Source organism: Dicentrarchus labrax, unplaced genomic scaffold (assembly GCF_905237075.1).
Source record: "Dicentrarchus labrax unplaced genomic scaffold, dlabrax2021, whole genome shotgun sequence".
NCBI classification, from domain to species: Eukaryota; Metazoa; Chordata; class Actinopteri; family Moronidae; genus Dicentrarchus; species Dicentrarchus labrax.
The window spans coordinates 17319142-17333133 of NW_026136705.1; the positions used below are offsets into that span (position 1 = coordinate 17319142).

General features: G+C 38.1%; 1 protein-coding gene across 1 annotated transcript; it reads left to right on the forward strand.

Moving 5' to 3' along the window:
* Window positions 1–392: 392 nt before the first annotated feature.
* Window positions 393–12437, forward strand: tmem135 (transmembrane protein 135). The gene is made up of 15 exons (XM_051399776.1): window positions 393–572; window positions 984–1111; window positions 5392–5484; window positions 5731–5764; window positions 5867–5932; window positions 6531–6577; window positions 6691–6732; window positions 6822–6974; window positions 7063–7132; window positions 7251–7418; window positions 7636–7699; window positions 7826–7902; window positions 8172–8270; window positions 8385–8452; window positions 9012–12437. Exons 1-15 carry the CDS (start codon window positions 435–437, stop codon window positions 9145–9147), a joined length of 1383 nt encoding a protein of 460 aa, XP_051255736.1. The 5' UTR covers window positions 393–434; the 3' UTR covers window positions 9148–12437.
* The last annotated feature ends 1555 nt before the right edge of the window (window positions 12438–13992 follow it).

A 13992-nucleotide genomic window follows, 5' to 3' on the forward strand; every position in this document is an offset into this window, starting at 1 on the left:
TCATACTAATCTGGCTAATTCTGGTTTTAATGAACAATTTGCTCAAGTGCCTCCCCATGTCTCTCTATATTATGAGAGCAGGTTTAGAAGATGAATCTTCCGAGCATAGTTTATAAATCAAACTAAAAACTAACATCAGAAACAGATGGTTACATAGCTGTATGGCGATTCTAAACGTTACGTTTATTTAAAGTTTAGTTTTCAATATCATACATATATCTTGTAAAATTAATTAAAATGCATTTTAAAAGTTAAAAGTATTATTTTTTTTAAAAAATATGGTAAATGAATAAACCACTGATTTTGAATACACCAATGATTTATTATTTATTATTTGATCATGGTCACATGGTGCACAAGTCTTTATCGTGACCGCGCACGGCAGCGCGTCACCGTGTCTTCCTGCCGTCGCTGGTTGTCAGTGGAGCTCAGACATGGCTGCTCTCAGTAAAATACCGCACAGCTGCTACGAGCTCGGCCATACCTGGAACCCGTCCTGCCTGCATTCTGCTTTGGATGTAACCAGGGGTGCCTTGGAGGTCTCCTTCAAAATATACGTCCCTCTTTACCTGGTGAGTTTTTCTGTTTGACCTGCAACATTTGGGACTTGTAGACTCTGAAGCTAAAGTTAGCTAGCTAACCAAGTTAAGTCCAACCAAGGCGAACTTGTCTCTGTCGTAAACATTAGCTGATATGTCACTAGCTTTCTCTCGGTGGGGTCTAAGTTCAAGTTCATGCACCAACTTGTTGAAAGTTACAAAAACAGCGTTCGCGCTATGTTGCCCTTTTAAAACCGTGCATGACACACTCATTAGTAACCGGCTACTTAACGGTCTACTGAGAATATCTGATAAGTCCGGAGTTAACTCGTCTGACCAGTTACACATGATTTTTGGTGCATTTTTTAAGTTTTCCCAATGATTTGCCAACCAAATGTCAACATTAACAACAGTGACTCAACTCTCCACTTTTGTGTATTGCAGATAGCGGCAGTTCTAAGGAGAAAGAAAAAGGATTACTATTTAAAAAGGCTTCTCCCTGAGATCCTGTGGTCTACCTCTTTCCTCACTGCCAATGGAGGTCTCTACATTGTTTTCTTCTGCATTCTCAGGTTAGTAGGTGAAACAGCTGCCACACAGATGCACACTGTCCATCAACATGGTGAGATGCAAGGGCTTCTGAAACTGAAGGCATCTGTCATTAAAACTGAAGATCTAATGGTTTACACAGTGTTGTGAAATAAACAAATTCACATAAGCTGTGTGGCTTGAATGTGACCTTCTTGTGGTTTTCTTTTAAACAAACAAAAGTTATGTTTACATTCAGTGTTATTCACCAACATGCCTCCACATGGTACCTTTTAAAGGCATACTAGGTAGGATTAACTTAAAAATAGAAATAAAATGAATAGAGCAAGGGGCTTGAAATGAGCTTTTATGAATTTTGCTTTCACCTGTCCCTAACGTAATAACCATTGTTGTTATTTTTGTTTTTATTCTACATAATATAATTTATTAACTCCATTGTCCCCTTTTGCAGTTCTGCACTTATGTCTGACTACAAAATTGAAATCACCCTAGGTATTTGGCCACAATCAGTTTCATTATTCTTTTTTTTCATTGGTTGAGTTACTGTTTCTTGTTCATTTCTGACAGTTTGATGAATAAATAATGACAAACAGGGACATTGTATATTTGAAGTAAAAAAACAAAAATCTACAAAGGGAGGGAGAGGATCGAAAAAACTATTCAAATATTTACACGCTCAAACTAACTATTTACATATAAGCTTAAGGAACACCCTAATCCAGAGATCTGGAGAGCATGCCAGAGAAGTTCGGACATGCCCTACACCTACTAACTGCCTGTGTAGGACTTAAGGGGAGAGATAAAGACACCAGTGCTGTTGGCAGAAGAACTATGGACTGAGCAGCATGCATGGAAATGAATTACTAATTCATAACATAATGTATTTTAATGTAATTTTTCATAATTTCCCTGATGGTGGGAAGAAGTTGCTAAATTTGTTGTAGGTTGCTTTTTAGAAATACAGTGGGTCTGGAAAGCCGCTATTTCTAACGAGAAAGAGTTGCCAACACTGGGTCTGTCTGCTATGCTCTCCAGGGCTGTGAAGCACTAAAATGAAGTGTGGAGATGAGACACTATGAATGTACGGTGCATCTGGGAAGTATTCACAGCGCTTCACTTTTTCCACATTTTGTTATGTTACAGCCTTATTCCATAAATTGATTAAATTATTTGTTTTCCTCAAAAGTCTACACACAATACCCTATAATGACAACAAGAAAACAAAAACAAAAAAAATCACATGTACATAAGTATTCACAGCCTTTGCCATGACACTCAAAATTGAGCTCAGGTACATCCTGCTTCCACTGATCATCCTTGAGATGTTTCTACAACTTCCACCTGTGGTAAATTCAGTTGATTGGTCCTGATTTGGAAAGGCACACACCTGTCCATATAAGGCCCCACAGCTGAAAGTGCATGTCAGAGCACAAACCACGCCATGAAGTCCAGGGAATTGTCTGTAGACCTCCGAGACAGGATTGTATAGAGGCACAGATCTGGGGAAGGGTACAGAAACATTTCTGCAGCATTGAAGGTCTCAATGAGCACAGTGGCCTCCATCATCTGTAAATGGAAGAAGTCTGGAACCACCCGGACTCTTCCTAGAGCCACCCAGCCAAACTGAATAATCGGGAGAGAAGGGTTTTAGTCAGGGAGGTGACCAAGAACCTGATGGTCACTCTGACAGAGCTCCAGTGTTGCTCTGTGGAGAGAGGATAACTTTCCAGAAGGACAACCATCTCTGCAGGCACTCCACCAATCAGGCCTGTATGGTAGAATGGCCAGACAGAAGACACTCCTCAGTAAAAGGCCCATGACAGCCTGCCTGGAGTTTGCCAAAAGGCACCTGAAGGACTCTCAGACCATGAGAAACAAAATTCTCTGGTCTGATGAAACAAAGATTGAACTCTTTGTCCTGAATGCCAAGTGTCATGTCTGGAGGAAACCAGGCACTGCTCATCACCTGGCCAATACCATCCCTACAGTGAAGCATGGTGGTGGCAGCATCATGCTGTGGGAATGTTTTTCAGTGGCAGGAACTGGGAGACTAGTCAGGATCGAGGGCAAGATGAATGCAGCAATGTACAGAGACATCCTTGATGAAAACTGAAAACCTGCTCCAGAGAGCTCTGGACCTCAGACTGGGGCGAAGGTTCATTTTCCAACAGGACACTGACCCTAAACACACAGCCAAGATAACAAAGGAGTGGCTTTGGGACAACTCCGTGAATATCCTTGAGTGACCCAGACTTGAAGCCAATTGAACATCTCTAGAGAGATCTGAAAATGGCTGTGCACCGGGCTCCCAATGCAACCTGATGGAGCTTGAGAGGTCCTGCAAAGAAGACGGGGAGAAACTGTCCAAAAATAGTTGTGCCAAGCTTATAGTGTCATACTCGAAAACACTTGAGGCTGTAATTGCTGCCAAGGGTGCTTCAACAAAGTATTCAGCAAAGGCTGTGACTACTTATGCATGTGTTTATATTTTTGTTCTTTATTTTTAATAAATTTCAAACAAACTTGTTCACGTCATTTTGGGGTTGTATATAGACTTTTGAGGAAAAAAATGAACTTAATCCACTTTGGAATAAGGCTGTAACATAACAAAATGTGGAAAAAGTGAAGCACTGTAAATACTTTCCGGATGCACTGTATGAGGACAGAGACACCAGTGCTGTTGGCTGAGGAACCATGGACTTAGCAGCATGCATTGGAATGAATTACTAATTAATAATATAAAATATTTGAATATATTTGCCACCATTTCCCTGATGGTCGGTGGAAGTTCCTTAATTTCTTGTAGGTTGCTTTTTAGAAATAAAGTTTCTCAGTGGGTCTGGAAAGCCACTATTTCTAGCGAGAGAGTCTCAAAGTTGCCAACACTGGGTCTGTCTACTATGCTCTCCAGGGCTGTGAAGCACTAAAACGAAGTGTGGAGGTGTGGTCTATGCGACACTATGAATGTAGAGAGCTGCTGTCTGTTTGACCGAGACAGTGCAGCTTCTGGCACAAAATGTGGCAGTGCGTACCTTATGTAAAACTTTGCGAGGGTGTGGAGGGGCTTTTTTAATGTAACTGTTGTGAAACAATAAGAAAATGTTTTATATCTCTGATTCACTGCTTTGTTCTCAGTAACGCCTAGGACTGTGTAATGGGAAAAACCTGGTGAAGCAATACTTATTATATTGCAATCTTTTTTCAACAAATTTTAGAAAACTGACATAGTATAAAAAACACACCACCGTAAGTAGAAAATCTGAGTTAAAAAAAAAAAAGGTGTATGCAACCACATCCAACATCATAGCCCTCAGTTTACGTTTACAACACTGCTATGTTGCAGTTTGGGGTTTAAACAAATAAATCAATAGATTTAAAAAAAACAAACCTATATTGCGAATGTAACAATAATATAATAATAATAAATGTATGTATAGAACAAAATATAAGCAAAATATCGCAAGTGACAGCAGAGAGTGCTATCTACTTTTGACTTTGCTTGTTTGACCTCCTATGTTACTCACTCCAGTAACTGTATCAAGGGGCAAAGACATCTTGTCCCCATGTGAAGACTTTAAAATCGCTAATCTCTAAATTGGAAATGTGGCTGCTTTTTGGCTGCCCTAAATCAGAAAATGATATGGGTAAGAAGATAACTGATGAGACATGGCAAGAGATATGAGGCTGTTGACAGGGTAATATATTCAGTTTCACTTTTACAAAGAAAATTAAATATGCATTGTTTTGCACACTTTGTACCCTACCACAGTAATAAAATGATTTTTTTAAATTTAATAAAGACAATATAAATGATTTTTGCCTGAGGAGAAAAGAAGGAATCTTAATTTATCTTCAATCTCATTTTGTTAAAAACATCATATCGTATCATATGTTTAAAAACAACAAAATCATGTTGTGAACGCAGTACTGTCAATTGTCATCAAATTGTGAGTTGAGTTTATTGTTACATCCCCAATCAAAACAGTGTCTTTCAGAATCAATACAATATCAGAAAAAACACTACTCAAGTGCATGAATATTTTCTTACACCTCAAGTAACATCGCTCCCTCACTCCCATTCCCACTCTATTACTATAGACTGTCCAAAGGTATACAGATATTTTAAAGATGCAATTTACATAATATTTTCCCTTTTTGTTTTAAAAATGAAAATAAAGGATCAAGATCTAACTAAAACATTACTACTACCAGTGCTGGCAGTGTGCCTAAGTTCACTACTTTCTAGTTGAAAATAAATGAATAAAAAGAACAGTGAAATAATGCTATGTATGTCCAACTTTAGGAAACTGTTGGGAGGTTTTCACTCCTGGTCTGCCGGGTTTGGCTCGGCACTGCCTGCCTCCTATATTGCCATCCTCCTGGAACGGAAGAGCAGGTGAGAATCCACTTTATGTTCAATTTTCTTTTTGGTTCTCCTACTCTCTGAAACTTTGTTGATGTTTTGAAGTAAAACACATTTTCCAAGTACAACACTGCATAATGGCACGATGGCAGTGCTACTCAACTGACCTAATGAAGTTGTGGGATGCATTTCAAGTACCGTGCATGATGTTGTAATTATTGATTCTGTGTTTATTGAAAACTTATGTCTCTCCCTCCCTCCCTCCCTCCCTCCCACCAGGAGAGGGCTGCTGACAATATACATGACAAATCTTGTAAGAGCTACTCTGTTCATTTAAACATTATTTGTTAGATGTAAAAACATAAACCCACTTTTGCCACACAATGTATATGTAACAGTGTAATCTTGTTGTCAGGCCATTGAGACATTGTTCCGTATGGCAGTGACACGAGGCATCATCAAACCCATCAAACATGGCGAGGTAAGATGAGAGGGAGGTCTGGGTGAGATTAAAGTGAAGCATAGTAAGTTATGGGGTTTAGATGATAAATAATATAATACAGGAGGGCTCCGTCTCTCACCAGGGGCTCTCAGACTTGCTTTAGCTCTCAGTTATCAGGAAATCACATTTTCTCATGACTGTTTCGCCATCCGTAGAATAATGTCGGAATCTACGGAAGTAGATTAACATGATGCAAAAAAAAATCCCTGACCTCACTTGAAAAGAATTTATTCTGTGGGATTATTGCAAAACAACACTAGCAGCTCAGGCTACATGAAAACTACAGCGAGGTCTAGTTGGGAACACTGGTTTGAGTTCAGTACATCAAAATGCCCTGCTGACAGACAGCAGGGATGCTTCCTGTTTACACAGTGTTTACACAGTGTTTATACACACACACACACACACACACACACACACACACACACACACACACACACACACACACAGTGGCTTATATAAATATACACCAAATGTTCAGCAGGTCCTACTTTTCTGCATAGTGTAAATGTCCATGGCCAAATGCTAACCTTTCAGTTGTTGTCCTGATGCCTGCTTCTGTTTTTTTCCCCATCAGGTACTCCTGTTCTGCGTGACTTCATCGCTCTACATGTTCTTCTTCAGGTCAGAGCAGCATAGTGGACAGAATCTTACAGGGAAATGTGAAACATTGGTCAGTTGATTATTATGAACAGACTTCGGATATTTAAAGTTACTATTTTTGTTTTTTACTGTAGGAGTAAAGATGGTCTCAAAGGCTTTGCATCTCCTGCATTAAAGTAAGTTGTCCGTGTTCCCATTGATGTGTTGATTTAGTTGTCAGTGTTTTAGTAAAGCTTACAGAGGTGGTGTGCATTTTATTTCACAGATTTATCATTGGGAAAGAAGAGATTCCAACTCACTCTGTACCCCTTGAGAGGGCAGCTGCTATAGAGACCGAGGACTCCCAGGCGTCAGCAGAAAGGCCCAGCTCTAGGAGAAAAACTCTGGTAGCCTACACCAGGGAACTGCTAGAATCAATGTGAGAGAATACACATCTTAACACAGACACACAGGTTTGTACAGAGTTCGCAGTGCTGACTTGTTTTTTCTTTTTTTTAATACTCCAGATGCAGAAAGGGTCCAAGACACAGATGTTGTAAACATTACCAGGACAACTGCATTTCCTACTGCGTTAAAGTAAGACACTTTCATTGTGGATATACTATGGATGATGAATTTTTAATATTCAAATAATATATTATTAAATGATAATAATACATTATTAAATATGTTTTTCTTTTCTTTCATTGTCCAGAGTTTTGTTAGGATGTTCAGTGTTGGCTACCTGATTCAGTGTTGTCTTAAAGTGCCCTCAGCATTCAGACAGATGTTCTCTAAACCTTCACGGCTCCCCTCCCTCTTCTACAACAAAGAAAACTTCCAGCTAGGGGCCTTTCTAGGATCTTTCGTCAGTATCTACAAGGTATATTTCATATATCATATCATATCATATCATATCATATATCAACAGTACCTAGAGACACATTTGATTTGTAATCTCTGATATCCTTCTCTGATTTTTCTTTGATGTTTGTTATTGTTTTCTTTTACCTAATTTATTGTCTTTTATGATGTCATGAGTATCATGTTGTTGTATGCTATGTTGTAATATTTTTTTTATGTGTTTCTCTTTCACTCAGGGAACAAGCTGCTTGTTGCGCTGGGTGCGTAATATCGATGATGAACTCCATGCACTGGTTGCTGGTAAGAATAATTGTGTAAACTGTAAAATAAAATACGTGTAGAGCAGTCCTAATCTGGACTTTGTAATGTCGTAGCTGATTTACATGTTTGACAGTTGTCTCTTTGCCTTTTTGGCTGTTTTTCAAGGCTTCCTGGCTGGTATTTCAATGTTCTTCTACAAAAGCACGACAATATCCATGTATCTCTTCACAAAGCTGGTGGAGGTAAAAGAACATCTCTTTGGGCATGAAGCAGAGTCATATATTACGTCACGGAAATTAGTGTTTCAAATGTTCACCTCTCAAACTGTAAATAAACTTACATAAGTATGTTAAGTGTTACTGATAAATACCATATCTTCATCATAACAAACTAACTACTACTACTACTACTACTTGCAAAATAGTGTTGTTATACATGTCTGCTTATCTGAAACCTATCTGTAATGGACAGTTTATCATTAACAGAATGTAATCTGTCTCTCTGTCTTTAGACCATGTACTTCAAGGGCATTGAGGCCGGACGGTTCCCTTACTTTCCTCATGCTGACACGGTCCTGTATGCAATCTCCACTGCAATCTGTTTCCAAGCTGTAAGCTGTAACACATACACAAACATGCATTTCTCAAATAAATATGCTTCAGACACTTTTTATTTATTTATTGCTGAGTAAGGATATAATGCATGACTTGTTACTGTTACACAGGCTGTGATGGAAGTGCAGAACCTCAGGCCTACATACTGGAAGTTCCTGTTGCGTTTAACTAAGGGCAGGTAGGAATGTCTGATGTGGAATCTGTCAGTTGTCAGACTGTTTTGTTTGTCATTATTAAGGTTTGATTTAAAAATTGTGTATCTGTTTTAGAGAAAAATGGCTACTTTATTTAGTACAGAACTAATTTATCATTATTTAAATGTTACTAAAGGAGACAAGATGGTCAGTAAGCACAGTGATCGTCAACAGAGTTTTACTTGGATTTCAGCAAATATGTTTATATTGACTACCATGAACCTGATAAAGGTTTCTGATTAAGTCAGAAGAAGCATAATTTGTTTATGACATGGAGGGATCCAATTGTGACTGTGGTATTGAAGAGCATTTTAGTTGTGTATACTGTATTTGAGCTGTGATTGTAAATGATTTGCAGAGCAGTTAGCAAAGTATACAGTATACAGTATGTAAGTCAGTCACTGTGTAGCTCTCTCATATGAAACATTGAATCTAATTCTGTAAGATTGTCAGTGTGTCTCTGTCCGGGTTAGGATGATCTGTTGTTGAACGTTGTGTTTTTTTCATGATGGTACAGAGATTATTTTCTGTCTCCTTTCCTAGGTTTGCTCTAATGAACAGACAGTTGCTAGATGTGTTTGGGACTCAGGCCTCCAGGGACTTTAAAGGCTTTGTGCCCAAACTGGACCCTCGTTTCACCACGATGCTTACACCAGGAGCCGACGTCCAACTCGGATGACTTGGGACCAGGCTCTGAGAGGGCCTGTAGGGTTACCTCAACAGGAAATAGACAGTTCTGGCTGTTGTTTTCTTTGCTGTTATGACAGCTCAGAAGGGGTGATGTTGTGTTATGAGATGGAATATGCTTTGGAGGATTTAAAAGCCCAGGACCTCCAAAGCAGAGTGTGAGTGTCAAGTGTGGTGTTGCACAAGCACATTTACCGACTGGGATTATGTGGGTACAGGTAACTGGTAAAATAATGAAACACATAATTTAGTTTAAATTCAGTAAACACCAAAATTGATTTATTGGAAAATAAAAAATGATTTCACTTCAGATGCAACAACATTCCTTTAATCCTGTCATCGTAATGTTTTTTTTAATTTGCAAGTTACCTGTAGGTTTGTACCATTGGTTTGTATACCGACTGAACTCAAGTTGGTCATTTGGATGGTAACTTATGGTATGAATAATTATGTAGCCTTATCAAATATTTTATTCTGTATGGGCAATGGGACATGTATTTAGATTGTGGTCTATGATGTAAAACACAGGTGGAAAGTCGCCATTTTTAACCACTTTCTTCCCCCCCTAATCTCTACCTTTACACACACACTAGTGTTTTTTTTTTCTTTAACTACAATTGACAGAAATGATTGCTGTGTGAGTGAGTGACATTAATAGATACTTAATGGGTTAAAAGAAAGAATCAAGAAAAATACAAATAATTTAACCTTGAAGACACACGTCGACAATAAATACAGCTAAGGAAATGTAATAAATTGTTTACTAGTACTGCAACTATGTTTACTTGCACACAGTAAACCAGGTTATTGGGTGAAATCATGTTAAGACAGGGAATAAGATCCCACTTACAGTTCATGCTGAGCACTAACCTGATTACTTTATAGCCATCTACAGGTTGCATACTTGTCCCATAGTTATTTTTAAAAAGAGGTTGGTATATTTTAAGTGTATAAGAAAGTCAGTGTATAAGAAACATGTAGTCATATTATGCTACAGCTTGGAAAAATGATTTGGCCAGAGGTTGATGGTACATTGAGAACCGTACTACTAACTCCTACTACTTGGTGTCTCTTCCACCTCTGCTTTACAGTAAAATGCATATGTACCCTGTATTTACAACAGAAAGTGTTTATACAGTTGAAACCAGAAGTTTACATACACTGTATAAAAAGACACATAATCTCTTTTCTCTCTGTCTGACATTAAATCAGATTAAACTTTTCCTGTTTTAGGTCAATTAGGATTACCAAAATGATTTCTATTTGCTAAATGCCAGAATAATGAGAGAATTTTTTAGACAATGTTTTTATTACTTTCTTGAAAGTCAGAAGTTTACATACATTTCATTAGTATTTGGTACCATTGCCTTTAAACTGTATGACTTGGGTCAAACGTTTTGGATATCCTTCCACAAGCTTCTCACAATAGTTGGCAGGAATTTTGGCCCATTCCTCCTGACAGAACTGGTGTAACTAAGCCAAGGCCACCTTGCTCGCACATGCCATTTCAGCTCTGCCCATAGATGTTCAATAGGATTGAGATCAGGGCTTTGTGATGGCCACTCCAAAACATTGACTTTGTTGTCCTTAAGCCACTTTGTAACCAGTTTGGCAGTATGCTTCGGGTCATTGTCCATTTGGAAGACCCATTTGCGACCAAGCTTTAACTTCCTGGCTGATGTCTTGAGATGTTGCTTCAGTATTTCCACATAATGTTCTTTCCTCATAATGCCATCTATTTTGTGAAGTGCACCAGTCCCTCCTGCAGAAAAACAACCCCACAACATGATGCTGCCACCCCTGTATTTCAGTTGGGATGGTGTTCTCAGGCTTGCAAACTTCCCCCTTTTTCCTTTAAACGTAACGATGGTCATTATGGCCAAACAGTTCGATTTTAGTTTTGTCAGACCACAGGACATGTGTCCAAAAATTAAGGTCTTTGTCCCTGTGTGCATTTGAAAATTGTAATCTAGCTTTTTTATGTTTCTTTTGGAGTAATGGCTTCTTCCTGACAGAGTGGCCTTTCAGCTCATGTCGGTACAGCACTCGTTTCACTGTGGATAACGACACTCTTACCAGCTTCAGCCAGCATCTTCACAAGGTCTTTTGCTTTTGTTCTTGGGTTGATATGCACATTTCGGACCAAAGCACGTTCAACTCTGGGACACAGAACCCGTCTCCTTCCTGAGCGGTATGATGGCTGGACATTCCCATGGTGTTTATACTTGCGTATAATTGTTTGAACAGATGAACGTGGCACCTTCAGGCATCTGGAAATTGCACCCAAGGATGAACCAGACTTGTGTGCAAGTCCACAATTCTCTTCCCAATATCTTGGCTGATTTCTTTTGACTTTCCCATGATGTTACACAAAGAAGCAGTCTGTTTCAGGTGTGCCTTAAAATACATCCACAGGTGTATCTCTAATTAACTCAAATGTTGTCAATAAATGTTGTCAGAAGCTTCCAAAGACATGACATCATCATCTGGGCTTTCCCAAATTGTTTAAAGGCATAGTAATCTTAGTGTATGTAAACTTCTGACTTTGAAGAAAGTAATAAAAAATTGTCTAAAAAAAAAAAAAAAATCCTTCTCTCATTATTCTGGCATTTAGCAAATAGAAATAATTTTGGTAAACCTAACGGACCTAAAACAGGAAAAGTGATTTGATTTCATGTGAGACAGTGAGAAAAAAAAGCGTATGTGTCTTTTTATACAGTGTATGTAAACTTCTGGTTTCAACTGTATGTCTTAAGAAAGGGTTGCAGGGTTTCAGAGAATAGGTCTAAGTTTAGAAACGACCTTTAGTTTACAAATTACATGAGCAACATCACTGTACAGCATAAAGAGCCAAGACTTTGTAATGTGATGCACAAGATTAATTAATGAAATGACAATGCAGAGCTGTATAATTTACATATAGTTCGTAAAATCAAAGTTCAGGACCACAAATTATATTCTCTACACAAAATTCAAAAGGTCATTGTTTTAGTCAACCTGATCCTTTTCACTCTGGAGATATTTGGGTTAGAAATGAGTTCAGTGTGAAATATTTACTAATACAAGCCAAACACAGTCAAATATGTGGTTGTTTCACATGAGCGAAAACAAACGTGTTGGCTGCTTCCATTTGAATTAATACTTATTGTCAGTTCCAGGTTGAACCCTATCGTTTAAAATCCACATTGATTGAAACCATGTTTACTGAAGATTTACTGAATTTGTCAAATCGAAGCGGGTAACAAGGAATCTGTTTCTGTGAATAAAATGCACACAGCTCAATCTGCTTTTGTTTTTTTGATTTTAATTGTTGGGAGAGAAGGATGTCTGCCAAAAATCATGTTTTAGGTTTTAAATCTTTTTTGTTCTCTGAGTATGAATTTAAATATTTTAAGTAATAAACACTCACAGTGGTTCTGCAGTTAATTAAATAAAGGGGACTGTGGGTACTTATGTGGTTTATGCAAAAGTTCTGTCTTAAGTGCAAATGGCACATTTTTCCAGATGGACCAATCATGACAACTTCATTCCAAATCTGAACAGACTAATATAATTAGACTGTAAACATTTGAAAATTTCTGAATCTGAATTTCCGACATTTCTGGCAGTTATTTACTGTTTACACACACACCTGACCTCCATACAAGAAGCCATTATTGTAAAAAATAATACTGCAATATTCATGTTTGGACTAAATTAGAGCTGTTTTAGAAATAGAAATAGTGATACAATATATTAAGTAAATATATGGTAAAGAATTAAAATACAACTGCAAATGTTTTTGATTTATCTAAAAAGGGTGTATATTAAAATATTTTTTGATTCCAAATGAATGACCTGTTGGTGTTCTGTGCGTTTGAGTTTGATTTCATATCATTTTAATGTTGTGGAAAAGGATTTGATGAAGTTCAGCACCAGTGTATTTGATCATTTGATCTTCATCCAGGGCAGAGGGTCTCAACCTAGGGGTGATGATTAATTGGTAAGAGGGGGAAAATACTCATGTCAGCTCTTCTCTGCTTTTACTTGTGAAATGTCAAAGTTGACAGACAGAAATTTCTTGACTTTTAAGGAGAACCACTTATTTTGAGTTACAGTACACAGTTCAATAACTCTGTTCTTGTGGCATTTGCACTACTTCACAAAGTTGTTTACTCTTGTATTTAGAACGTGATGGGATCCCTCAAGACGCATGTTAATACCAGGTGTAAACAGGCTCATGTTGTGTGTCTCTGAACAAACAGTTTTGTTCCACAAGTTTCAAACAGTATCTTTAGATCCAATGATGTAGTACAGATGCTGGGAAGTAGTAGAGGCTGAGCTCTGTTGATGTAATGTGTTATTGTAGATCTGGAGCCAAATCCATTAGTGTAATCTAGTATCGGGGTTTTGTTGTCAGGGTTCATGTTTAAAGATAAGGTCAAACTAGATAAGTCAAACATCCAACATTCCCAGAGCAGGACCAGATGCTGAATATTCAGTATTATTCCTCGTGAGTTGGAAACCTAAACCTTTCACCTGACCACACTACCAAAAAAGGCCCCCTTGCCAATACTTTGTATAATCAGGGTTCCTTGAAATAGCTTAACTGGTAATATGGTGTATAGAGGATGACTCCTTAATGAGCAGAATGCCATGAATTTTACTGTGCCTTAGGAATACTACCGATAAGATGTGGTCAACTTTTTACACAAGGTGTCCAGAATGAGCGGCCTGGTTTCCATGACATTTGCTGAGTGGCCTCTCCTCTGGTGCCACCATCAGGTTAAAATTTCCACTTGTACACAAGAAATCTAATGTGCAGCAACAGTAATGAAATGAATGGGCTAAATGTATG

What these genes read in the sequence shown, in the direction of transcription:
- tmem135 (XM_051399776.1), top strand. Translation starts at nt 435, where the DNA reads ATGGCTGCTCTCAGTAAAATACCGCACAGCTGCTACGAGCTCGGCCAT. An exon ending in AACCCATCAAACATGGCGAG is followed by an intron (nt 5,933 to 6,530) that starts GTAAGATGAGAG and finishes TTTCCCCATCAG; the next exon opens with GTACTCCTGTTCTGCGTGAC. An exon ending in CTGCAATCTGTTTCCAAGCT is followed by an intron (nt 8,271 to 8,384) that starts GTAAGCTGTAAC and finishes ACTGTTACACAG; the next exon opens with GCTGTGATGGAAGTGCAGAA.